Source organism: Syngnathus acus, chromosome 12, assembly GCF_901709675.1.
Source record: "Syngnathus acus chromosome 12, fSynAcu1.2, whole genome shotgun sequence".
Classification (NCBI taxonomy): Eukaryota; Metazoa; Chordata; class Actinopteri; order Syngnathiformes; family Syngnathidae; genus Syngnathus; species Syngnathus acus.
The window spans coordinates 2,563,230-2,590,367 of NC_051097.1; the positions used below are offsets into that span (position 1 = coordinate 2,563,230).

The 27,138-nt window shown below is 39.0% G+C and overlaps 2 protein-coding genes across 4 annotated transcripts; both read left to right on the top strand.

The window, feature by feature from the left end:
- The first annotated feature begins 65 nt into the window (after positions 1 to 65).
- crata (carnitine O-acetyltransferase a) lies at positions 66 to 15,063 on the top strand. 2 transcript variants are annotated; one of them, XR_005099718.1, is made up of 15 exons: positions 66 to 371; positions 1,804 to 2,100; positions 2,220 to 2,338; positions 3,435 to 3,488; positions 3,896 to 4,061; positions 5,377 to 5,551; positions 5,709 to 5,887; positions 5,996 to 6,096; positions 6,468 to 6,587; positions 6,663 to 6,785; positions 6,918 to 7,053; positions 7,980 to 8,042; positions 8,241 to 8,378; positions 9,713 to 10,258; positions 15,053 to 15,063. XR_005099718.1 is itself a non-coding variant. In XM_037266504.1 (14 exons), the coding sequence occupies exons 1-14, from the start codon at positions 348 to 350 to the stop codon at positions 9,926 to 9,928; spliced, it is 1,911 nt and encodes a 636-aa protein (XP_037122399.1). In that variant the 5' UTR covers positions 66 to 347; the 3' UTR covers positions 9,929 to 10,539. The 2 variants fall into 2 exon arrangements, 1 of the variants encoding a protein (XP_037122399.1); XM_037266504.1 differs by lacking the exon at positions 15,053 to 15,063 and having other exon boundaries at positions 9,713 to 10,539.
- On the top strand, positions 11,494 to 23,434 carry LOC119131790 (leukemia inhibitory factor receptor-like). 2 transcript variants are annotated; one of them, XM_037266502.1, is made up of 19 exons: positions 11,494 to 11,678; positions 11,758 to 11,814; positions 12,223 to 12,334; positions 14,517 to 14,668; positions 14,758 to 14,911; positions 14,984 to 15,259; positions 15,345 to 15,471; positions 16,504 to 16,640; positions 16,721 to 16,866; positions 16,942 to 17,098; positions 17,204 to 17,265; positions 17,783 to 18,002; positions 18,925 to 19,104; positions 19,209 to 19,310; positions 19,417 to 19,581; positions 20,555 to 20,683; positions 20,792 to 20,885; positions 20,980 to 21,046; positions 21,470 to 23,434. In XM_037266502.1, exons 3-19 carry the CDS (start codon positions 12,265 to 12,267, stop codon positions 21,878 to 21,880), a joined length of 2,649 nt encoding a protein of 882 aa, XP_037122397.1. In that variant the 5' UTR covers positions 11,494 to 11,678; positions 11,758 to 11,814; positions 12,223 to 12,264; the 3' UTR covers positions 21,881 to 23,434. The 2 variants fall into 2 exon arrangements, with proteins under 2 accessions (XP_037122397.1, XP_037122398.1); XM_037266503.1 differs by having other exon boundaries at positions 11,495 to 11,678; positions 14,987 to 15,259.
- The last annotated feature ends 3,704 nt before the right edge of the window (positions 23,435 to 27,138 follow it).

Below are 27,138 nucleotides of genomic sequence, written 5' to 3' on the forward strand. Positions count from 1 at the left end.
TAAAAAAAAAACAAAAAAACAATCGTATTGTATTTGCTTCTGGTTACACGTATGCCGGAAGTGTTTGGAAAGTGCAAATTCCGTTATTTTTGTACCTGATTTTTTTTTTTTTATTCTCATTTTTTACCCTTTACTTGAACTCTTGCTGTAATGATGTGATTAATTTGTATCACACACATCTGCATTTGCTTCGGCATCCGTCCTGTGCAGCTGCCTTGGCGCGTTTAGAGTTTGTCTTGTGTTGGTGGGCGCAACGTAAAGACGACACTTCACTGAACCGAATATTTTTGCTGGACTTCAGGCATCGACTTTGATCACTTGCTCAGTGGGCGTTTCTAAGCCTCAGAATGTGGGGCATTTGCAGCAGAATGGTAAGAAACTGACTTTTAGTTCACTCTTAAAATGTTGCACATATTGCAATGATCAGAATCTGCTCGTTTCTGGCAACAAAATAATTATATCTGGCGTATGACTGATAGTGTTTGGACCGTTGGTGATAGTTTACTGCAATATTTGTCAAGACTCGCTTACAGTACGTTGGCGAGCAAGAATATAGGTCAACCCAAGCTAACTGGGTAAAAGGTTAATTTTGTTTGCAATTTTAAACTTCAGCATAGCTAGCATACAGAATGAAACAATAAAAGGCGATGCCTTACTCGTGTTTGTCGATCTCTTTTGAGATCATTTATTTAACTGTGGCAGTGAAAGGTATGCTAACATGAGATTTAAAACGCTATCCAACTGAACCAAATACACAAGACGAGAGGTTAAAGCCGTGTTAACGTCCACAGAAGCTTCAGTTGTTTCTCTATTCGCCCCTGTGCCACTACGCTTTTTCTTTTTTGCCAGAATATCCTCAGTGTTTGTTCAATACGTACAGAATTGTCAACAGTAGGTTAATATATATCTAATACCAAGGAGACAAGAAAACGTCGCGTCCTTTTTCTTTTCTGTGTTATAGTCAACGTCTTTTCGTCACTCATTTTTGATAGCAAGTACAGCATGCCCCCTACAGGTGGCTATTATATAGTACACACAGCATGTACTTGGAGGGGAAACAGATTGACCTTAGACAGTTATTGTATAGTTGTCTGTATAAAAATTGAATAATTAGCAACGAAACATTAGAAGTGTCATAAAGACATTATGGGCATATTTGTGGTGCCCCATAATGTTTTGACAATACTTAAAAATATCTTTCATGTAAAGCATTTTAAATCCTTATGTATTCTACTATTTGGATCGCAAAGGGTGAGTTTTTAACTGTCATACAAACATGCATCAATTTTGTAATATCCGTGTCATCTTATTTTGTGCAAGAAGCGGTGTACAACATGGCACAAACAGAAATCCATCATTACATTCAGACTAATATACAAATATGCAAAATATATGTTGTCAGGAGGAATGGAATCATTGTACCCAGAGAACACCAACAGAAACACAACGACATACAACATATATGTGCTAACCACATGGACCACCTTGCTGCGCTAGATATGTGTCCTTTTTATAGATGAGCATCATATACTAAATTTACAAGGGAGTGCATTGGAAGACAATGATTGTTTTGAAAGTTCCTAAGATATCCAAAGCAATGCTTCAGTTTGCTATGTACATGATCATTATGCAGATGTGATGTGATATTGCGTGGAGCAATGCAAAACAGGTCGTAATATATACTGTGGTTTTTTTCCACCTCTTTAGTTAAAACACGTCAATGGGAATAGGAGTGGATGCACAAAACCGCCATGACAAATCAGCAATGATTTAAATGTTAAATTATCTTATTCAATCTTCCAGGTAAAGGTGGGGATGATAAAACCCGGTGGCCTGGTAAAACCCTGCCACTTGGTGAAGCCAGTTTCAGCAACCCGGATCACTGGGAGATACTTGACCCACCAGAAGGGGTTACCCAGTCTTCCTGTCCCCCCTCTGCAGCAGACATTAGAGCGCTACATCACAGCTCTGGAGCCCATAGTGGAGATGGATGAGCTGATGCACACAAAGGAACTAGTCGATGACTTTCAGAAACCTGGAGGTGTTGGTGAAACACTGCAGAGAGGCCTTGAGAGGAGAGTGCAAAACACAGAAAATTGGGTGAGCTTGTAAAAAAACAAAACAAAAACAGTTGTACAATATTAATGGCTTGTTTAATGAGTTTTTATTTAAGGATCTATGTGGTGCATATAATTTTAGGTGTTTCACTGTCTTTTTAGTTGTCAGAATGGTGGGTGCAGGTGGCTTACCTTGACTATCGTTTGCCGGTGGTGATCCATTCCAGTCCAGGGTTGGTTTTGCCTCGAATGAACTTCATTGATAAGCAGGGACAAATAAGGTGATCATACTTTGCCTAAAACATTACAATAGAGATGATTGACAATTAATGTATTGGAATTGTAGTGTTCCTTGAGAGCCCCAATCCAGCATGTTTTCTATATTACCCTGTTCCAGCACACCTTATTCAAATGATTAGGAGTGTTATCAGGCTTGCGCAAAGCTTGCTGATGAGCTGATCATTTGAGTCAATTGTGTTGGAGCACGGAAACATACTACAGTGGTCAAAATTAATCGACTGATCATCAAATTAATCGACAATTATTTTAAAAATTGAGTAAGCGTTTTAAGAGCCATTTATTACCTTTGAATAGTCCAAATCCTGTAATGTCAGCCTCTCAACAGCAATTATTAATTAGGTTTTGTATTCATTCATGAAAACCAATGATCTTGTATGTTTAATCAAAAAATGACATTTGCAACCATCTGCCTTTACTACAGAAGACAATAACCGCACCAGTGACTGAATCAGTTCCGAAGTTTGGTGTGCACCTTAATCCCTCTTGTGTGATATTGTTTAATTGTTCCTTCTTTTTAGCGATAAACAATGCCAAATAACCAATAATGGGGACAAAAGGTTTTGTAGTACACATTCACGCAAAATACAATTTTATCAATTTATCAAAATCAATTCTAAAAATATTCAATACTGACAGCCCAACTGGACATTGAGGACTGGACTTGGAGACCCCTGCTCTAAAAGAACCGACAGCGTGGTGTGGCTGTCTGCCTTGACCGGTTGGGTTTGGGCTGAAAGACCTAGCAAGGGACAAATAAAATGTCTCCATTTGACTGGAAACTTTACTTTTGCTAAATTGTTCTCCTGTGGGCAGTGGGGGAGGGGTGGTGAGTACATGCGTGGCGTATCACTTGCTTGCTCGCTTGGCACCAGTTGCCCGGGCTTAGACTTGAGCTATTGTTACAAAGGATTTCACTGGCATGTACCGGAAATAAATGATCATAAAACAGATATTTTCAAAATTTACGGTTTAAATGTCAAGTGCCCACTGACTAATAAATGAATCATTTAATCATCTAGTCAACGTTGGTCATTTAACCACCCACCGGTTGCAATAACTCTTATTTTCGGTCAACAGGTTTGCTGCCAAACTGATTGCAGGTGTTTTGGATTTCAAGACAATGATTGATAAGTGAGCACATGCAATTATCTTTTGTTTTAATTCTGTTTTATGACATAGCATTTTGTATTACTATCATATCCTGTCAACAATTAAACATGACAATACTTTTGTTCATATAAAATTAAAATCGTAATACTATTGTAGAGATGACAATTAAAGCATCAGCAAGTGTACATTACTCTGCTTTATTAATGCCAAACAATTTCATACCCATACCAATTGTGCTTTTGGTTCCCATGTTATTTTGGGAAAACATTCAGAAATGTATTGAAAATATTTATAATGTTATAAATAAATGTAACTTGCTGTTGTCTTAATTTGTTCTGTAATACATAATTGCCTATGCTTTCCACACACATTGTCATAAATGCTGTGTCCCGTTTGTTTTAATCAAAAGAGCTGTTGTAATACTGCAGTGAGACCATACCGGTGGAGTACCTGGGAGGGAAGCAACTGTGTATGAATCAATACTATGAAGTGCTATCGTCCTGCCGTATCCCTGGTACGAAGAGGGATGCTGTGGTGAACCATGGAAAAAGTTCCAGGCCCCCTAAACACATTACTGTTGTGCACAATTTTCAGGTGAGGAGCACAAATATGGTTTGCTGTCATCTGGATTTTGTCTACTTGACTGAGCAGACTCTTAACTCATTGATGATCCTGGATGGTTCAACAAGCAACAAAAATCATATACTGCTAAAGATTACATTAAAGTCAAAGCTAAAATCAAAACAACCATCAGTTTGAACATGTGTCTGTTCTAATAAAGTAGGTCTACCAAAATAAAGTATATTAAATTGGCTCTACTGTAAAGTTAATTAGATGAATCAGAAAATGTAAATGTTTTGTCTGACAAAATTTAAGATGAGGAAGGTCGTTTGATTGATTTAATTTATTGGCTAAATGAAGCTCAGAAGTGCGGCTCGGTGGCGCACTGGGTAGCACGTCCGCCTCACAGTTAGGAGGGTGCGGGTTCGATTCCACCTCCGGCCCTCCCTGTGTGGAGTTTGCATGTTCTCCCCGGGCCCGCATGGGTTTTCTCCGGGCACTCCGGTTTCCTCCCACATCCCAAAAACATGCTTGGTAGGCTGGTTGAAGACTCCAAATTGTCCCTAGGTGTGAGTGCGAGTGCAAATGGTTGTTTGTCTCTGTGTGCCCTGCGATTGGCTGGCAACCGGTTCAGGGTGTCCCCCGCCTACTGCCCGATGACGGCTGGGATAGGCTCCAGCGCTCCCGCGACCCCTGTGGGGACTAAGCGGTTCAGAAAATGGATGGATGGATGGATGAAGCTCAGAAGACAGCCAATTTGAGGTATCTATGAATTCATGAATCAATGACAAATCACTTATAAAATTAAAACACAAATAGAAGATACACTTTGACGCAAATAAAATTGTATTTGATTATTCGATTAATCGTTGGAATAATCAATAGGATAATCGATTCTAAAAATATAGTAACAGCCCTAGAACTAATACAACTTCCCATCTCTCTGTCAGGCTTCACCAAGGATACAAAACGCAATAAAACCCAATGGCTTATTTCAATCGTCGTATTTAACACAGAGAAAACAAAAATATAATAAAACAACACATTATGAAAAAAAATATTATGGGTAAAAGGAACGCCAGGTCAATATGATTTTCAATCTTTCCAGTGTCGTGATCTGGGACTTGAATCTGGTTCCGTCACTAGTTAGGCAGTTAGATGACTTACCAATGCTAGTTATTACTGTGTGTTCTGCATGACATGATTCTTTGATCGATATTTAATGCGCATTTTCTCACACAAAATCAGAACTGAGCATCTTTGTGCTAAGCTACTCTGAATATCTAAATGTGTTGCATAACAGTCTCTCTCTCTGTCGCTCGCGCTCTCTCTCTCATTTTGAATTTAGTTCTTTGTGCTGGATGTGTACAACAGCGATGGGTCACCTCTGACTGCTGAACAGCTCCGTGTTCAGCTCGAGCGTATCTGCAGCTCCTCTGAGAAGACCAACATGGAGCCTGTGGGCATCCTCACTACCCAACATCGTGACACCTGGGGCAAGACTTATGTTGACCTCATCAAAGGTAAGTGATCTTAACAATACAATGTTAAACAGTTGCCATTTTTGTTTGTACATTGTGCTTCTAATATAGACTCGTGGTGATTAAAATCACATCATCAGGTCAAGTCCTTCACCTGGATTCCTTAAACTTGGATTTCATAATTGATTTGTTTATTTAGATCAGACCAACAAAGAATCCGTGTCGGCAATTCAAAGAAGCATATTCGCGCTGTGTTTGGATGGGCCGATGCCTCAAGTGCCAGAGGATGCTTATCGGAGCTGTGCGGCAGTGCAAATGTTGCATGGTGGAGGGAGTTTATGGAACAGTGGCAACCGCTGGTTTGACAAAACACTGCAGGTGACATGCAACTCTAAAACTTGGCCTTCAGTCTAGAAAGCGTGTTTATTTTAACATGAAGCTCTCTCAAATTATGTTAGTTGTAATGATGACAAATCTTTCTTTTAGTTTATTGTTGGGGAAGATGGGACATGTGGGGCCAACTATGAGCATGCCCCAGCGGAGGGCCCACCCATTGTCGCCCTGATTGATCATGTTGTGGAATACACGTAAGTATTTAAATAAAGTTTATCTTATTTGAGCCCCACAGAAAACACCAGGAGCCAGATTTACTAGGTTTGCATGTGCAGAAATAGGCACAATTTTGCCACATAGTTCAATTTTAATATTGTTAAAGAAGAATATAGTGAATTTAGCACACTAAATGTGATTTATCAAACCTCAGACAAATAGTGATGGCTGATTTTGTGTCACTGAACACATCTAAAAAGCAAATGCATATTCAACAATGAAATTTTCATGCTAATTTGGAGCTAGTCACAGTCATGCTATATCACCTATGACAACACATGCAATTTAGAGCCTCTATTTGAGATTTTAGTGAATCAAGCCCGATTGTTTATATCATGTGTAAAAACAGGAGGAAGCCGGAGATGTTTCACTCTACCACAGTGCCTTTGCCTATGCCCAAAAAGCTGCACTTCAACATCACACCTGAGCTCAAGAAGGAAATTGAAGAGGCCAAAAAAAGCATGAATACGTGAGCACTGCATTTTCCATTTCCTGATGAATAATTATATTTTAATTGCTCAGATTCCCATTGCTGTCTCTGCAGACTAGCCGATGACCTGGATATGAGGGTTATTGTGTTCAGCCACTTTGGAAAAAATGTTGCAAAAGCCCACAAGATGAGCCCTGATGCATTTATACAGGTTGCAATACAACTGGCTTACTACAGGTATTGGGGGGTAAAAAATATACAATTCATCTTATTAACTGTTTGATCAATTGAAACTAATAGCGATTTGTAAATCTAAAACGCCGATAACTAATGTAACATCATATTTATAACAGTTTTTTTTCTTTGCAGGATGTATCAGCATTGTTGTGCAACATATGAAAGCGCCTCTCTGCGTATGTTTCGACTTGGTCGCACTGATACAATCAGATCAGCCTCGAGTGCCTCCGCTGCTTTTGTGAAGTCTTTTGATGATCCAAACAAACAGGTGTGATATACTCCCCTTTCAGAAACCATTTTCCAAGAATCGTCACCTGATTCTGCTGGAGGAGTTTGGGTGTCCAAATGATCCTGAGAGTCAAGTTTTCATAAGCTTTATGCCCCTCATAGGGTCAACCACGGTAAATAGACAGACGAGGCATGGCTCATCTGTATTTTGGGTTTGGTAAAGTGGCACAACTTCGCTGAGCATCTTCTGCATTTTTTATTTTCAGTCGACATTAAGTGGCAGCACAAGGTAAAATGGCAGCCCCTTGATATTTACAAAAGATGGAGAATTTTCCTGCTTGATTCAAATTTCACATGCAATATTGCCATTTTTAATGACTATAGATTACACTTTTTTCAGTTTGGCTGGTCCTGTGACTTATACCCAAAATTCCCATTCGCCAATTGTGTTGATGGCAACGAATGAGTTCCGGTTGGATTCTAAACTTCCGCTTCTAAACTACAAAAATGTTTCAGAATCAAATTAATTTAAAAAATATACCTTAAGGAGAATCCTCGAATGAGGGGGCATCTAGTTGATTCAAAGAACATTCCTTATCGGTCCGGCGCCTCCATTTTAGAGCAACCTGTCCGAGTAGCTGTGATAAATTATTTCGGCGACATCAATTTTTTTTTTTTTTTTTTGTAAACACTGGCTTTTATGCATTTATCTGTATCGATTTTTATTGGCCTTCATCTGCCCTCCTGGTATCAATAGGGTCTGTTGGGTCTTTGGATGCCCTGTGTTTTCCAGTTTATTTTTTATCTTGTTTTATGTGTTTCTGCCTGTCTAATAGCTTTTTAAAAACATCTTATACAAATGACATTATTATTATTAGGCAAGTATCTGTGTACAAAATTGAATCATTGTAGTGCTGTACTATGGGTAGTTAATCTAGAACACTGTCATCTTTTTCTTTTATGCAGAACAGGGAGAAGGTGGATCTCATGGAGAAAGCTGTAAAAGCTCACAGGTCATATACCAACATGGTGAGTGAGTGCATTGCCTTCTCCGTTTCCATTGAAAATCATTTGTTTTAACCATTGATTAGTTATGGATGTTTAACTGGTACTGTTGCTGTAGTGTTTGTTTGACAGAGTCTGACAGGTAACAAATGAAGGATAGGTGCGGCCCTAACTTATTTTGGCAACAATGCTATTTGTATCCGTCCTCTTTGTCCTCGTCAGGCAATCAGTGGTCAAGCAATTGACCGACATCTACTCGGTCTGAAGATGCAGGCTGCTGAAGAAAAGATTTCAATTCCTGATGTCTTCAAAGATCCCTCCTATGCCAAAGCTTTGCACTACTGTTTATCTACAAGTCAGGTATACTTTATTTTCTGAATATATAAAAAGGTCTTAGGTCTTAGCATAAATCTTAAGACATCACTTGGTCTCTTGTTTTGCTATGCTGATACTACATACTGATACCGTATTTTCCGGACTATAAGTTGCGCCGGAGCACAAGTCGCACCATCCATAAAATGCATAACAAAGAAGAAAAAGACATCTGAGTCACATTGGAGTATAAGTCACATTTTTGGGGGAAATTCATTTGATAAAATCCAACACCAAGAACAGACATGTCATCTTTAAAGGTAATTTAAAATAAAAATAGAATAGGGGCAACAACAGGCTGAATAATTGTATGGTATGCTAACATTACATGACACATAAACAACGAACTGAGAACGTACCTGACGTAACATATTAAGAGTTATTCAGATAACTATAGCATAAATAACATGCTAACAAGTTTACCAAACCATCCGTGTCACTCCAAATCACTAACTCCAATGAAATTGTCATCCTTGATGTCACTTTTAAACAATTCCGCTAACTCCGGAAGTACAAGATGCAGCACTTCCTGTTCTACGTGGCTTACATCAGATTCGTCAGTTGCCGTTCCAATTATTCCACAGGCCTAGAGCGCCCTCATGCGGTTTAGTGTGAAAATAACATGTAAAATGATATAATAATGTCTTAATAATTTCACACATAAGTCGCTCCTGAGTATAAGTTGCACCCCCGGCCAAACTATGAAAAAAAAACTGTGACTTATAGTCCGGAAAATACTGTAATTATTATTCATAGATATGGCCAAAGACTTTTTCAAAGTGTTGTATATCAAGATCTGCAATTCCCGTCCAGGCACGATTGTTTGCCTCTTCATAGATAACTGATTTTTGATTAATATATACAGACAGGGTCGAATAGTGGGGGGGGGGCACCAAATACTACAAACTCAAATCGCAAATTACTTTGTTTTCAAACTCATCTTAAAATGTATCTTTAAAGATAAATGGCTGGCATGGTTTGATTGAAAAAGAAATGCACAGGAAATATGTGAACTAGCTTTTGTTGGCTTCGCAACCGGTAAAAATACCATTGCCGAACAATAACGGCACCTCTGCTAACAACCCAGGCTAAACTAAGCTGCAGCCCATCATAAAAAGATTGGAGGAGAGGTAAGGTATATCACTTCAACATACTTAAGACAGGGTTTGGTGCTATCTTGTGGCATTTTAATGGGTTGGATAGGTTTGTAGAAAAAGAACGCAAATATGTGAATTTGTTAATAATAAACCGCATAGATGAAAGGGCTAAATGTACTGCGCCTTGCATATTTGGCCTTCAAAATACTTTCTTTTTTCCAAAAGGTGCCATCCAAGACTGACTGCGTCATGTGTTTTGGCCCTGTTGTACCTAATGGATATGGCGTCTGCTACAATCCCATGAATGATCACATCAACTTTGCGATTTCATCTTTCAATGGGTGTAAAGAAACAAATGCAGCCAGTTTGGCTCAAGCTGTGGAGAACGCACTTGTTGACATAAAGACACTGCTGGAACAAACACCAAGAGCCAAACTGTGATGCTGGCTCTGGATGCAGACCAGATTTAGTGAACACTGAAATAACTTGAAGGAATTGATCTCATTTCGTACCTATTAACGATACATATTTTTAGAGATGTTCTTTGGCATATCGTAAACCTTGTTCATCATTTTAACGAGAGTCAAATCATGCATAACCAGAATGAAATCACTTCAGCTTAATAAATAATGATTGTAGTCTGGCTGTAAAATCAAGGTTAAAGCAAAGTCAGCCATGGCGCAGTAAACTCAATTCAGTGAGATTTTTATAATGTCTGAAGACATTGCATGACTTTTATAATGTCTGAAAACATTGCATGACAAACAAAATGTCCTCTGCAGTCAAATTATGCACTACTGTTCAAATAGTTTTGTTTTCCCCTAGAGATTTTACTGTCCAGTTTTAAAAGAATCAAGACTGTGCCTTCATTTATGTTGTCACTTGACACTTTGGCCCATGCAGCACAGATGTTTACTTTGAATGGTCAGTCATCATTTCTTTTGTACAAGACAAAATGTAAATTGTCTTATATAATTGTGTAAAGGTGTTTCTTTGACAAGTTGTGCCACATGAAATATTTGAATTAAAATATTTAATGATCTTTTGTAATATTTTATTGTAAAGGGACTTGGTTGTGTGCGTACTGCATCATTTTGCATCCCAAGTATTGTTGCAATTGGAAGTACGAATAAACCTAGAACGTACGGAATACCCATATGTTGTCGTCAACTAGCTTAAACCAAGCCTATACCGTATGGAAATATAGCATCCTGTTCTTGGAAGTGAGATGCAAACAAAAAGAGGAAGGAAAGAAGACTTCAGAGCCTGCATGAACAGATTAAGGAGAAAGTGAAATGGCTTTGTGATGATTTAACAATACCCATCCATTTTTTATACTTTTTTTCTCATGGTCATGGGTGAGATGGATAGGATCCAAAGAAAACCCACGCATGATGCACTGCAAAAGGAAGGGTCAGGCTGAGATCGGAATCCCAGGCGTGCTAACCATGAGCAACAGTCAGAGGAAGTGACTTATAATTAATGTGCGATGTCAGCGTTAAGGCCCTAAGCCAATTATTTGTGAAGGTGGTGGGGTCTGTGTTCAAGGCCTTGCTTAAGGAGATTGCTCAGGAAGCATACCAATAGCAATTGTCATATTTCCTTCCATTCATCGTGAGATTCAAACCATCGTATGACATAGCTGTCTTAACTACTGTCTTAATTACTATGTATACAGTAATCACAGTGTCATGAAATGCTACACAGTAAGTATGTAACCATGAATGTCAAGTACATGTTAAACCTGCCTTGGCTGTCACAGGAAACACTTCCATGTCAATTCCACAAACAGTATTTTGGTCTATTCAGTGCCTTGCTCAAAGAGACCACAACAGTATCTCAAGAGGAAAACTAGCAAATCCCCAACAATTTGTTCTTTATTTCTTTTCTACCATTCCCCTTATTTACATAGATTTTTTTCTTCCCTACTGGGCCCCACTTCACTGGAAACAGCACGTCATTTCCAAGCACAGAGAGTTCATGTCGTTATCCGACCAGTATGACTAATGGTTACCAGAAAGTAGCCTCTACATTTCCTGCATTCCTATCCCTGTGGATTTCACAATCATTAGAAGGTTAACAAGCAAATAGGCTGCACAGGCTGTGCTTGACACTACTGTTACTGCAGGGACAAACTGGATTTTTTTGCCTTTATGAATCTTTTCACACTCTTCTGGAATTATTTTCTCAGGTGAGACCATTCGATTTACCTCAGTTCTATGAAATCCTTTATGACTGACACTAAAAAAAAAAATCAAATTTTCTTCTAGAGCTGGCAGCTTCAGCTAAAGACAAACCAGTTTACTGACTCCATGGAGATGAACTAATAGAATAGAATAGATCTTTATTTGTCATTGTCACACGTACAACGAAATTTAAAAAGTGCCAACCGATCAGCGCATGAGATAAAAAATAAATAGAATAAAAAGATTAAAAAAAATACAAGCTAAAAACCCACAGAAGAACATACACAGACATAATCATTTACGTTTAGCGGCATTCAATGCAACTACCGCTGTAGGGTAAAAACTGTTGGCGAATCTGCTAGTCCTTGACCTAATTAACCTATAGCGTCTGCCTGATGGCAACAGTTCGAAAAGGGAGTGGCCAGGGTGGGAAGTGTCCTTCAGAATGTTCTGTGTTTTTTTGAGACAACGGGTTCTGTGTAGGTCTTCCAGTGTGGGGAGAGGGCAGCCAATGATCTTCTGTGCTGTGTTGATGACCCCTTGGAGCTTTAAGTTCTGCTTTAAGGAATCCGGCAATACAGTCTCACCATCATGATCACATGGCTGTTATTTGTCTCACTGTTCTGCAACAGTGCACAAGATGGAAATTTAAAAGACGAGGGTGAGTAACCTAAGCCTTTAAATTGTTAGCATAGGCTGTGTGGCACTCAAGTATTTGATGACAAACGACGTGCTTTTAACATGCTCTGTTGCTGTTACTCCAGTTAAGCAAATTTTCACATCTATATCAATAAGACCTATTTTGGTTTTCCTAAATAACTCCCACAGCTAATGTTGCTCCTATCTTGTGTTTCTTTGACTTTCTTTGACTAGTTGGCTTTTATGTGTGTGGTTACTTCACTGCATGGGAGCTGAGTTATCTATAGAAATTTCCAGAAGGCATGCACCCATCTATAAAAGATTATAAAGAACGATAAATTTGGGTGTTTACTTTTAGATGTTTACAGTACATCTGCATCTGATAAATTATATTATTGCTTCATGTGAATGACAGCTAGGTGTTTTGTTGGACCGTGCACCTTATTGATAACTCAAAAAAATAATGCTAAACGTCTGTACTCAGTTTCAGCTTTGTTTCAGATTTTTTTTTGCTGTGAAAGAGAAATTATAATAGATAGTTGACCAACACAAAAATCAGAGACGTGTCTCTGCAGAAATCACATGATTTATCAATCTGCGAGCAGATGGATATTAAATCAGAGTCAATGCATAATCATTGTCCCAAACCAAGACACTAATGTCAAATGTCCTGAAGCCATTGGTGTACCAGGAAACAGTGTGGGCACTGTAAAAAAGGCCTCAGAAGCACTGTTAGTGACATGGGTAGTAACCTCCAGTGGGCAGAAACAAAAGTATTAAAATATTTAAAACATCAAGTACTGATTACATTATCTACTTTAAGATTCAAAATATCCCAGTCAAGTTATTTTACATTAAACTCATGCAGACAGCCATACTTTGCATATGGACGTAGTCATGCTGGAATGGGGAAAAAGGCCTTCCGCAGTCTTAATAGACATGATTTGTCCCTCCACATAACACATTTCCATTTTGCAGAGTCCATCACACACTTTATATCACTCTGGTGCTGTGATTTAAAGCTTAATTGCCTTCAACTGCTAGACCATGTACACCCATGTCATTAAGCTCCCCGCACACAAGGCAAGAGGACGTTGCAAACTCTTCATTTCCTGAGTCAGCACAGTATTGCAACTTTTATATAGTGTGTGCCTCAGCACTTTGTAACCACACGCTGCGACTTAAAGTGGTTTGCTTCTACGGTGCTGAGTGATTCTAAATGCTTCTATCGCGCGCAGTTAAACACTGGGAGATGAGGCATTGGTGAGCTCCCCAATTGAGGACTGACCAATTTTGTCACAAATGTTAAGACTGTGGCCTTGCAGCTGGTGTATTATTTTGACGTTCGGTTTTGTACTATGAGGTTGTAATGAAACGTTACAATTATTTAAAACAAAAAAATGAAGGTTGATATCTTAAATACTGACTTTTTGCTTATTTAATTAACTTATGTTAAAAAGTGAGAAATTAAATTAAGTACTAATAATTAATTGTTTAGTGAAATCCAAAATTTCTGGAACTAAGTGTGAGAGTGCGTGTGCATGTGTATGTATGAAGGATTCAAAGTGGTCCTATGCTGAATTTGAAATCTGATCGGTTCAGTTTCTAAAAAAAGGAAAAAAGAATCATTGTTCAGGGCCTACAATCCTGCATCTGCAGGCTTTGAGAAGATTAATCCGATATAACAACACTTAGAAGCTGAAATCTGAACCGGTTGCCAGCCAATCATAGGGCACTCAGAGATGAACAATCATCCGCACTCACACTCTCAATGTTTTTGGGATGTGGGAGGAAACCGGAGTGCCAGGAGAAAATCCACGCAGGCACAGGGAGAACATGCAAACTCCACACTGGGAGAGCCGGAGGTGGAATTAAACCCACACCTTCCGAACTATGAGGCGGATGCGCGAACCAGTGCTCCACCGAGCCGCCAAAAAACATTGAAATATCAGCTTTAAAAAAAAAAAAAAAACACTTTCACTCCTACACTTATTGAAATGTCAGCTTTAAAAAAACCAAATACTTTCACTCCTACACTTGTTGAATTTACTCAATTTCATGTTGACAATTGGTTGCACACAATAAGGGAGAAGGTAGACAAACATGCCATCTGGTCACCCTTATTTACAGAATATTGGACTTTCATTTGAGGATCACAGGATCAGGGGACTCTCTTTAATCTTGACATCTTTATTTTCCATCAGCTGTTTTTCACTGTGGACCAAAGAATATAAAGGTTACCACTTCAGACCACAGAATCCTGGTAACATGGGAGGATGACCAAATGTGCATGTCAGTACATGACGTGCTGATGTATGAACTGGAGGTGCTCATAGCTGACAAGCCAGTACATTATGTAAGTTTTGGCTGGCTAATGTTTGCCATATTGATTTGTGAAATTCTAAGTAAAACTCTTGAACGTGTTTTGTTTTTCTCAATGCTTAGAAGGAAGTCGCTGTTACTCCAGATCAGATAGGATCTACTCATTCCTGGAGCTGGTCACCCCATTTACCATTGGAGTGTGCTTCTCTCACAATACAGCTCAGGTCCCGGTCCGAAAACTGGACAAGCCAGTGGGAACGGGAGCAGCTAATTCCTGGTTCATTATACTTCTACTTCTCATTTTTATGACATTCTTAGTATGTTTTTGTCACACATTTGTTGTCATCAGCAGGCCACATTCACTCCGTTATGCCAGAGGTTTATCCACGAGACGAGATCTTTCAAGTTGGCAGTAAAGCTACCTTCTGCTGTGTTCTACCAACGGGAGGAGTTTTGAGGAAACTGTATCTAACTGGACAAAGCAGCACTAACCGGGAGATTAGCAAGATCAACAATCATACATATACCCTGACTGTCGACTTGAACAAACCATCAAAGACCAGTTGCACCGATATCATTTGTGAAACAACGACATCTGACAATGGGGCTTGTGCTTACGTTGGATGTAAGTTCCAATTGAGATGTAGATGTATTAATTAGCTGTTATCACATTCATAAATAATTCTATGTTTCAATGAATGAATGACCAGATCCACCTGCGGATCAAGATCTCACCTGTGAAACTCAGGATTTCCAATCAGTTGAGTGTCTGTGGACAGTGGGACGAAACACACACTTGGCTATCGGGAGTCCAACAAACTATCAACTACTTGAAAGGTATTTAACATGTTTTTTTTTCCAGTGACAGGTTTCATCTGAACAAGTTGCTATGAAGAGGGGCTGTAGGATTTTCTTATTATGATGATGATTATTATAATTAATTACAAGGGATCGGTCTAAGCTCAAAATGACGATGCAATTGTTTTTGTAAACACCCTGGTTCTCCCCACATTGGTAATTGCCTAAGTCAGTGAGTGTCCTGAGCCTTCTCAAGTACACAACTAGTCATTGTAAAATAAATACTCAAGTACCTGAAAAATCAAGTGTAGTAGCCAAGTATTCATACTTCATTACTTCTGTTGCTGGTGCGTGGATGTCTGACATCTTGATTCCACAGAAGTGTTAAATGGTGCTGACAAGCATGTGTCATCGTCAACGGTTCAATTGCCCGTTTTGTACTTCCTCATTATTATGTTTCTACAAGACACTTTTGTGGTTTCAATGTTTCAGATTTTCTTTCCCCATTCAACATTTGAATAAAAGTAAATGTGAAAATTAGTGAATTAGTAAAAATCACAAAAAATTGAAACACTTATTTGTTTTGGCTTTCTTATGCTACAATTATTTCTTGCCTGGACGGTAAAGCACTCTATTTGTAGACTCAGGAAATGAGTACGTTTGTTTGTCTTAGTTTATTTTATTTATGCTGAAATGTGTAAGGAGTGATGAAAAAAATAATAACAATTAAGCATAAACAGTAATGTAATCGAGAGACAAATGATGTGTCGATCACATATACATTTCAGTATATGAGCGAGTAAGGCACATTTCAAAAGGCACATTTCATCCACTGCCATCTTCTTAGTAGCATACATATATCGCTGGCGTTGGGCGGTGTCATCCTGTCTTCAAAATCATCACTTTTCAGGAAACCCCAAAAATGTCAGGTTTGTTCAGCCATCGCATTGTGAAAAAGAGCAAGCCATTTTCAATGGCATGGTGGAGCAGTCTTTGGGCGGTAGGATGAAATGTTAAATAATAGATTCATGTCAGATTAAAATGTATATTCTCTTGGCCTTTGTGTTCCAGTAATTGTGCGGAGGGGTCCAATGGGAGATGCTCTCACAAAGTGCGAGTGGATTTTGGAGAGAGGAATTGGACTTTAACAGCACAAAACAAACTTGGTACAGTCAAGCTCACTGATAGGGCAGACCTAACTAAAAGAGGTACATCCGTTTAAACCCTTTCCACGGCCAAAGAAAACACAACTATTGTGAAATCAAAGTTCTTGTTTCTGTCATTTCAGTGCACATGTTTGCCCCACAACAAGTTAAAGTCTCATCAGTGAATGCCAGTAATGTCAGACTAGAGTGGGATTGGGCAATACAAATGTACAACGATTTCAATACAACATGCCAACTAAACATCAGTGATGGAGAAACACATGCAGTAGTGAGTTAACAAAATAAATATATAATTTATCAAAATAATAAAATAAAACATTGTTCTCCCATACTGACATCCTAGAGAGAATACTATGTTGGAGTTGGTCATAATTTTGCAGTCATATATGACTTGATTCCCAACTGGACATACAAGGTGATGATGCGATGTGGAACAACTGAACATTTCTGGAAGTGGAGCGAGTGGAGCTCAAGTGTCGAGTTCCACACGATGGGCGATGGTTCGTATTTAATAATATTGTGCAATAGGCTAAACAAACACAATTTATAAATACAGATTTTGCTTGGTAATTGCACTCAAATTGACTTGTTACACTGTTCTACAGTTCCAGATGCTCTTGATATATGGATGCAGATAAAAGACAGCCAAACTATAATCACTTGGAAAGTAAGCCTGTACTTTATTCTTTTTACCTTGAATTTTTGTCATGACAACTTTAAGCCTAGATCAGTGGTTCTTAACCGGGGGTGCTCGCACCCCCTAGGGTTGCGAGAATGCTTCCTAGGGGGTGCGAGGATACCCTGGGGGAAATTTACAATTTTTCGGGGATAATGGTCAGGTAACCGAAAAAAGTGAAAAATTCTGGAAATCAACAAGTCATTGTGTTAATTGGCATTAGGGATAATGCTAATTAAGCCTTATAGCTGTAAAGTAAACCAATTATTATTATAATAATTATTTAGGGTTAGGGTTAGGGGTGCGAGAACTGGTTGGTGAATTGAATGGGGTGCGAACAAGGAAAAAGGTTAAGAACCACTGGCCTAGATCCTGAAAATTAAAAACAATTTCCAATGATAATATAATAATAAAGATATTTTAATCACTTTAGAATAAATATTTGCACATTGTCATTTTCTCGGTTTCTACTCTGCTCCACACAATACCTAATCTTCACTTTTTGTAGGTACCACTGGCCAACCAAAGCCACGGCGACGTCATAGATTATGAAATTAACTGGGCACCAACCTCTGAAAGACAAAATCAATCAAGAGTGATCGTGCACCCAAAGCACAGTTTTGCTCTTCGTCTGGACGCCATGAAAGAGTATGCAGTCAGTGTTATAGCCAGGAATAAATATGGAAACTCTTCTCCTTCAACTATCACCATTCCGATCCTCAATGCAGGTATAATGAAAACGAACAACAGAAGATATGACTATTAAGTAGGATATAAATAGGACATAAATGTTTTTTTCTGTTTCTATGTATCTATCTTTTTATGGTGTAGTTTTTCTTCACAATGCGTTGTTTTCCCTTAAGAAACACATTTAAGATTAATTCCTGTTATCGGAACAACCTGCAATTTTGCACTTTTGCACTTTTTTCATTTAATCCAGTTAATTACTTGACTCAAATTATTACCGTATTTTCCAGACTATAAATCGCAGTTTTTTTTTCATAGTTTGGCCGGATGTGCGATTTATACTCAGGAGCGACTTATATGTGAAATTATTAACACATTACTACCTTACTAGTATATCACTTTCACATGTATTTTCACAACTAAACTGCATGAGGGCGCTCTAGACCCGTGGAATATTGTAACTGCAACTGACGACGAGTCAGCGCTGCATCTACTTCCGGAGTCAGCGAAGTTGTTTATAAGAGACACAGGGGACGAAGATTTCGATAGATTTAATGAGTTGGAGTGACACAAATGGTTCGATAAACTTGTTATTTATGTTGTAGTTATTTGAATAATATGTTATGTCAGGCACGTTCTCAGTTCCTTGTTTTTGTGTTTATGTAACGTTAGCATACCGTACCGTTCAGCCTGTTGTTGCCTATTTATGTCTGTTTTTGGTGTTGAATTTTGTCAAATGAATTTCCCCCGAAAATGCGGCTTATACTCCGGTGCGACTTAGTATTTGTTTTTTTTCTTCTTTATTATGCATTTTATGGATGATGCGACTTGTACTCCGGAGCGACTTATAGTCCGGAAAATACGGTACAGAATTAGAATTTTCTAGTGGTCGTTTTTTTTATTTTTATTATGTGTTATAAACAGATGTTCCATCACTAACTTTGAATGCCTGTTTTCTTACAGGAATTAGTAGAGTTAAGTCATCAAGGGCACGAGGCATTAACGGTGGTTTCAACCTGTCTTGGTCCTCCAGTCCAATCGCTAGCTGTGGCTACATCGTGGACTGGTGCCCCATGATAGGCCCGTGCATAGTAGACTGGTTGAGAGTCGCTCCCACTGAAACTAATGTCAGTGTATTTTCAAGTAAGTTAAGTTATTTCTTTTATGTGGGTATGATATCTATATATTTGCATCCACAGAATGACGTGTAAGCACCTTTCTTGTGGTGTGTGTTATGTCTCTCGCAGAAAATTTAAGAGAGGGAGTTAGATACTTGCTATCGATACATGCCTGCACTCAAGGAGCTCCAGTGTTACTTGAGCGACTAGAAGGATATGTCAAAGAAAAAAGTAAGCTATGTCTTTTGGAGTGAATTGCTTGCGGCCTTCTCGTTTCTGAATAAATATATCATAAATAAATGTTGCTTTGTTTTCCATGTCTCCACTGTTTTGCCAGTCATACAAGACAATCTTTTTAAAACACTGAAATGGAAACAGAGGGATATGGATGTTGTGGTGTCCTGGGATCCTTTAGCTCTGCAAGAGCAGTCTGCTTTCATCAAAGGCTACATTTTATACTATCGGGACCACAACAGCAGCAGTATCATGAATGTCAGTACAGGTAATATTGAACTCAATTGTTTTTTAACAGATGGACACAGTTAACACACAAAATGATCAAGTAGTTGGCTTTGCGCATTTCTCTGTACAGGTCAAAGATTTATTCTACTTTAAGATGTGTTCTGTTTTTAATAATTTTATTTTTTATAGTAATATCGGCAAAATAGTCAGGGCTTGACTTATTTACCCACCAGCCACTATGGCGAGCCATTTCCCAGAGTTACTAGCAACCTAGTCTTTTCACTAGCCACAATTTTGTTGTTAGATAATAACCAACTTCTACATTTGGTAAGACAGATGAACATCTACGTACTATGTGGCTTTTTTTTTTTTTCATTTTCCCCCCTGTTTATATCGATTCTCTCTACATGCATTTTTGTGCAGTTGTTTGTGAGTGTTTTTAAAAGAAAAGGACGAAACAGAACCAAATGGCAAATGCAAACTAGTTTAAATAGGAGAAAAATATAGATTGATTATCAAAACGACATTAAGCCAGCAACATTTCAGCAGCCAACCCATCACTTCCCACGCACTTATTTTGAAACAGATTCATGCTACCTCCGGTGCACCACTTTGTGGACTGACACTAACTTAATAAAAGTCATACCAAACACTAACACAGGGGTCACCAACCATTTTGAAACTGAGAGCTACTTCTTTGTACTTTTTAAGTTTTAATTTGCCAACATATATTTGGAGGTAAACAGGGATGGTGCTATGGGGGGGGGGCATTAGCCCTCTCAGAGATTTCTTTGACCCCAGTTCATTTCCCTCCAGTGCTTTACCACACTGCCATACTTACTAACTTCCATATACAATAACATAACTATAATGTTTTTAACACTATGAGGAATACACGTAAAAATCAAAAGTGGTCAGGCGAAGGAGTCGTGAAGGTCAACCAAATTTGGTGGGTGTTAATGTCAAGCCTTGCTTATAGTATTTTTGTACAATGTCACATTCTCTTATTTCAGACAATCCCCAGGACACCAGCTTAACAGCAAGAAACCTTCAAATCAGCTCTTACACATTCACAGTAAAGGCAAATACAACTGTCGGACAATGTGGTGCTACATCCATCATTGTCACCTTGAATTCACTGAGTATGTTGCACCATCTTACGAGCTAGAGGCTGGTTTAAAAAATACATTTATGAAAACAATGCATAGACCACGACTTATTCCTCATCTGGTTTGTTTGTCTTCCACCAGCTGATAACTTGATCAAGGCTGTTGGCATCACCATTGCAACTATTTTTGTTCTCCTCTGCTTAATTGTCACCCTTTGCTACAGAAACTGGGAATGGTGAGCGACACGACACACTCTTCCACATGGTGTGTTACATTTTTGCCATTTTTTGCTCCTTAAAATATTGTTTGTGCAATGTCACCTTCTGTAGCATCAAACTGAAGGTCTATCCTCCAATTCCAATGCCAGTACTGAAGGATAAATGGATGACATCACTGGTAAGATTTGTTTTACAAGTTACTTGTACATGACGATAAGTTAACATTGGTGTAGGATGGACGGACGGACGGACGGACGGATGGATGGATGGATGGATGGATGGATATTACAAGACTACTACTACTTAAACAACATTGCGAGAAACCGTCTGTTGAAGGAGAAATGACCCAAAATGGTTATTGAAACATCTTAAAACATGTTTGCCTAAAATGCTTATTAAAGAGCCACAATCTTTAGGGAAGTGTCTGAGAGGGGTGGGTCTTTTTATGTCTTCATACTGAGTTAAAATGTGACAAAACTGTGGTGTGTACTTTATTAATGCAGAGAGCAGTGCAATCGTGGAAATTGGAAGATGTCTCAGAAAAGTGTTTCATATTGTCCCATAATGAATTTGATGTTAGTAATTTTTGTCCTATTTCCAGACGAAACAAAGTTGGCGTCCAGTATTTGTGGAAATGAATCACCAAGCTGAAGCAGAATTATTGGCTATCCCTGAGCTGCATTGCAAATCAGAACCACCAATGATGGGTTGTGCTGACCAGGAAAACGTTTCTTCAGAAACGACAAACGGATGCTGTAACGAGCCAGTTGAAAAACTCGCCACACATAGCACCACTGTTCCATGTCAGCTACCATTACTACCACCGTCACCACCACCACAATCATTATCTCTTGCCAAGGATGAACATCTCAACCCTTCATTAAACCTGAACTCATCAAACTCTTTAGCGACAGGTTCCAATGGATATCAGCCACAGAAGCAAAGGGAACACCTAGAAGAAGCTCCACATAATCCTTTGCCTTGTGTCTTAACTTACATTTCGTTGCCGTAAATACCTTCAGAATAGTTGATGCACACTCATTTTATTATAGAGTAAGAGAAATATAGAGAAGTATAGAGAAACAGTAAAGACACTGAATAGCACTTTTGTCGTTTACAGAACACATAAAGCACTTTACAGCATCAATGTTCACCTGAAATTTTATGTAATGTTACTTCGCATGCAATTGTTACATTAAAAGTGAATATCTTGTTATTTTTCAAGATAGCATAGATTAAAAAAACGGAACACAAACAGTAAAGTGCAGCTCTTTTTTCCCCCCTTATGAATTAGTTCAGGATGGGCAACTTAAATGATGGACACAGTTCTTAATTTCCTCATGACAAAATACAAAAATATATTCTTAATTCAGAAAAAAATAGTCTGTGTGAGTGTGGGCCATCATATGCACCATTATATGTATTTAGATTTGACAATTACTTGGTAGTATTTCTATCTTCAAACATCACACAATGTTAATACTAAAGACATGGCAACAATGTTATTTAGAATGTGAGGAATTCCTCTTTCAACATCAAATTAAACCATGGAAGTAGGCGCTGGCCTTAAAGCAAAACATGCCAAAATGGTTAGACAAATCCAAGACCATTTTTCTCAGTTGAAAAGGGGTGGCGTGACCTCTACAGGTCAGGGATGAGATCCTGTTCTTAGTGGAGGAGTTGAACTATCTTGCGGTCTTGTTCACAAAATGTGGGAAGAATGGAGCTGGTGTTTGGCAACCGAACTGGTTCAGCGTCTGTAGTGATGTGGCCTTTGCAGTGCACTGTTGTAATGATGAAGGATTCAAGCGATCAAAATGACTTTTCTCACGTGTGCTCGCCTTGAGCGATAGGATGGGAAGATTAATCATCTGGGAGAGGTGATGAGAGTAATGAGGAGCCAAATGAGCTGGCTCAGGTTTAGGTGCGGATCCCACGCGGACAAGTCTTGACAAAATGGGGAGAGTGTAGTCTCAATCTCTTAGTTTGATGCCCCTGCGACCCGACACCTGATAAGCAGAAGATGGATTGTTGCCTTTTAACTATATATTCTCTAGATTAAATTTTTCGCTACTTACTAAAGACCAGTTTTGATTGACATTTCTTGAGATGTATTTCTATGGGTGTATTTTGTATTGGTATTAATTGGACTGCGTCCTAATGAAAGCCATCCATTTTATTATTCTTATCGGGAGTCAGTAAGGTGGGCAGAAATTCGTGGTGAGGCCCAAACTTGCCTCTTCCCAGCCAATTTTTATAGCTTCGCTTAAATTCTCCATTGTGTCATGGTTCTTCCCTGGAGCCTTTACTTAGTAGGACGTGTACCCAGAGGTTCTTTCTATATGGGTTACAAAATCGGTAACAAAGGGCGTCCTTCTGGTCATTGACGGCTTCCCTCACTGCTGGTATCCATCAACGTGGCTACAGTGGTTACTGCCACAACTAGCATCATCCAGTTTCGGTGTAGCCTACCACCTCAATAATGGAAAAACTCATCCTGGTACATCCTAGGATGTGCTAAAAGTTCTTCCAGAAGTGAAAATTTAAATAAATTCTGTCACAAATAGCTATGTGAGATTGTATATATGATTTTGTTAATGTTAAATCAGTGGTTCCCAAAGTGGGCGGTACCGCCCCCCTGGGGGCGGTGGAAAGATCTGGGGGGGCGGTGAGGAAGAAAGGGGCGGTAGGGGGGCGGTAGGGGGGCGGCAGTCGATTTGTACACAACACGCCGCTCTGGCCCAGTCAGATCCGACAGCATAGACTACAAAAGCAAAAGCTCAGGTTTGTAATTTCAAGCTTGTAATGTTCAGAATTTTATCTTATAATAAAAACCGCATTCTGGGGGTCAACATCATCTTGAGTTCAAGTCAACATGAAATTGGGGACTCGCCAGAACGCGCCGTGTTGTGTTGTGTTGTGTTGAGCTGGTTAGGGCAGTGGTCCCCAACCACCGGGCCGCGGACCGGTACCGGTCCGTGGGTCACTTGGTACCGGGCCGCCAAGCCGCACAGAATTTTTTTTTTTTTTATCGACGATCAATTAATTCAGGTCAAGACACTCGTCCCGGTCACGTGACATGTTTCCCCAGTCGAGCCCGCAAAGCTAATATGTGGCGACAGGCTAACTAACCAGGCAGTGAAGCATTCAAAACTGCTTCAACACATGGAGACCAAGCATCCTGCAATAAAAGACAAACCTTAAATCACTTCGGGTGTCATTGTCTCCGATTACGTCTAGATGGGACCGGCTCGTTTCTGAGAAACAAACTCAGTACTCCCACTAATTCAACGTAATGGTAATGATATTGTAAATGTATTATTTATTTATTTATATAAATGTATTATTTATTTATATAAATGCCGGTCCGCAAAAATATTTTAAGTAATATATAAGTAATATATCAAGAAAGAGGTGTTTGTTTCCATATGTCCCTTGGGGGGGGGGGGGGGGGGGGGCGCTAGGAATTCACTGGGGAGCCAAAGGGGGCGCCAGCCTGCAAAAGTTTGGGAACCACTGTGTTAAATGGCAGTTCATGTGCATTATTGCCACACAGAGAAAAACAGGCAAAAAATTAAATATTATTTGGTTTGTCTTGCTCATACTTGGAACCCAATTTTATGAAACAAAACCAGTTAGGATAACCTGTAATTTAGTATCTGCCATAGACGATAGTTTATGAGTCATCCAGCAGATGGTGCCACAATCTCATTTTTCAACTGTGGTAAAAAACTGCTTTTCCATTGCTGTATATTCACACCGCTTTGTTGTTATCCTTGTTGCGTTACAATGGAAACGTTGTTTTCCTGTCTTATTAAACTGTGCATAGATGATTGTAATGATAATTTAGCAAATTTCTGTATGTCCCAACTCCCGGTGACTTCATGAAATAGAATGCAACCCATTGTCCAAAACCTTCTTGCACACTACAACCTAATTCATATTTGAACCCTCCTACAAACAACAAAAAGATGCATTTCAATTTATAACAACCATTGCATCATAATTCCTTCAAATGTTTTGCATACGCACACACTCACACGTTCACACTTTGGTGGTGGCGAACTGCGTTTGTAGCAATCACAGCTGCCCTGGGGCAGGCTGACGGAAGTGTGGCTGCTGATGTGTGTCTACAGCCGCTCAGGCCACTACCACCAGCAAGCATCCCAGGCAACATTCTCTGGCATCAACTGTCAACCAACAAACATGGTTGACACTTAGTTTTGTTCATGCACTTTAGATCTTTATCTCAATTTAGAATTGTTTTTCCCTACAAATTTGAACCCTTCCTCCTTTTGGGAATGAAACAGAAGAAACTACGAGGGGGCGTCCAATGTATACTGCAGACTATAGGTTCAGTGGGCAAATGCTTGGTGGTTTTTGATCAAACTAAATAAACAGAACATTTTGAGAGTACCATGGCCATTTACACCAACTGCCTACCTTTGAAGAAATCAATAATCAAACAAAGCCACTTTTGAATCCTATAGCTATTTCCCTGGAACCATGAAAATGCATTCAAACCTTATGGCTTCATAGGTAAAATTTTTATTCTTAGGGTATTTTGAGTAAATACCACATCAGATATGTTATAAATATATCTAAAACCTTTTTTACCTGGTGGAAAAAGTGTAGGCAGACAGCCATTCACACTCACATTTATTCCTAAGTGAACCTATGCTGCCTTCACTAAAGTTAGTTGAAAAAAGCTGGGATACAGAGCAAAATGTACAACCTTCTGCCAAATCATCCATCTGCCAAAGTCAGTTGGGCAAGGCTCCAGCTCATCCGTCAACCTAATGAGGACAAGCCAGGATGGAATAATAGTTGGTATCATGATAAATGTTTACATTTGAGCAGTTCTGTTTGGAAATAGTACCTGCTCAGAAGGCAGAATGTAAAATTATTCAACTGCATTACCTCTTTATTTAATCAAGCTGCTATGTTACAATATGGTGTTTTTTTTAAAGTTACAATATCGCTGCTAACTGTTAGCATTTCTACTAATGCCGTCAAGCAATTAAAACATTTAATCACGATTAATTGCTATTATATGTTAGTATCTCAACTGTCAGCCTGTTGCAAGAGTCATTTGCAACATTGATTTGCGTTTACTGTAATTATATTCGCATCATATACAAATGAAAATAAACATTTACACAATTATTTCAGCTTCTATTCCCAGCTTTCCAGATCAGTTTATGATGGAAAACTGTAGCATCTTCAATAGGAAGATGCCTTTGGGCTCCGCCCACAATCTCCAACTCTCACTGGAGTGATTTGCAGCTGAGTGTGATGATGATCAGCATCAGCCTCGGTTGGAAAAGGGTGAATACCCTCTCCAGGTCAAGGATCTTGGGGTGTATGTTAGTTATTTCATTATAAAAAAAATACTCCCACTCATATACCAGACTTGTCTCAGAGTGATATTTTAACGTTCACTTTGTAATGCAAAGTATGCTATCATTCTAGTGAATATTTGCATGAAATGAAACACATGCCTTGAAATGGAATACTGCAACTACAAAAGTATGGCATATCAAACAGATGCTCCATAATCCTCTTCACACCATCACAATATAATCCCTACCATTGAAACGAGATGTCAGATAAGAAAAAAAAAGTAAAAAGGAAGTGCTCTACACCTACTTTACATTTCATATCACTTATATCTAATATCAGACACAACATTTGGCTAAGTGGCCATCATACAACCATCAAACAATAAATTGTGTCTGTATATCTAGACGAGGACAAAATGTTTTAGTCCCAAAAATGGTGTCAGTGCTATGGCGGTAATAATGTTCTCATAGCTTGTAAATAGTTGGTTTATGTTTGTTGTGTTCAATACTACTTGCAACCAAGATGAGCCAGCTCTATTTTCGTTAGTGGCATGAATCCAGCGCAGCTGGTGGCATAGCTCTACATGGAGGTGGATTATAGCCAATGTTGGTATTTCTCAGACAAGGGACGGCCGGCGGATCTGCATGGGGGAGGGGTGCGCTTCTGTGGGAGTGATCACAGTCGTGACTTCAGTCGTGGCGTTGGTCAGACATTGGCAATGGGGGAGGGTTGATTTGTGAAGTGAGGCTATTTTCAAACTTTGCTAGCAGTTATAACACTCCACACTGCACTTTAAAGAGACTGCCATATTTTGTTATTTTAACATACCAGACACTTTTTCCTTCTTTATTATGCATTTTATGGCTGGTACGACTTGTGCTCCGGAGCGATTTATGGTCTGGAAAATACGGTATGTAAAATTGAGCC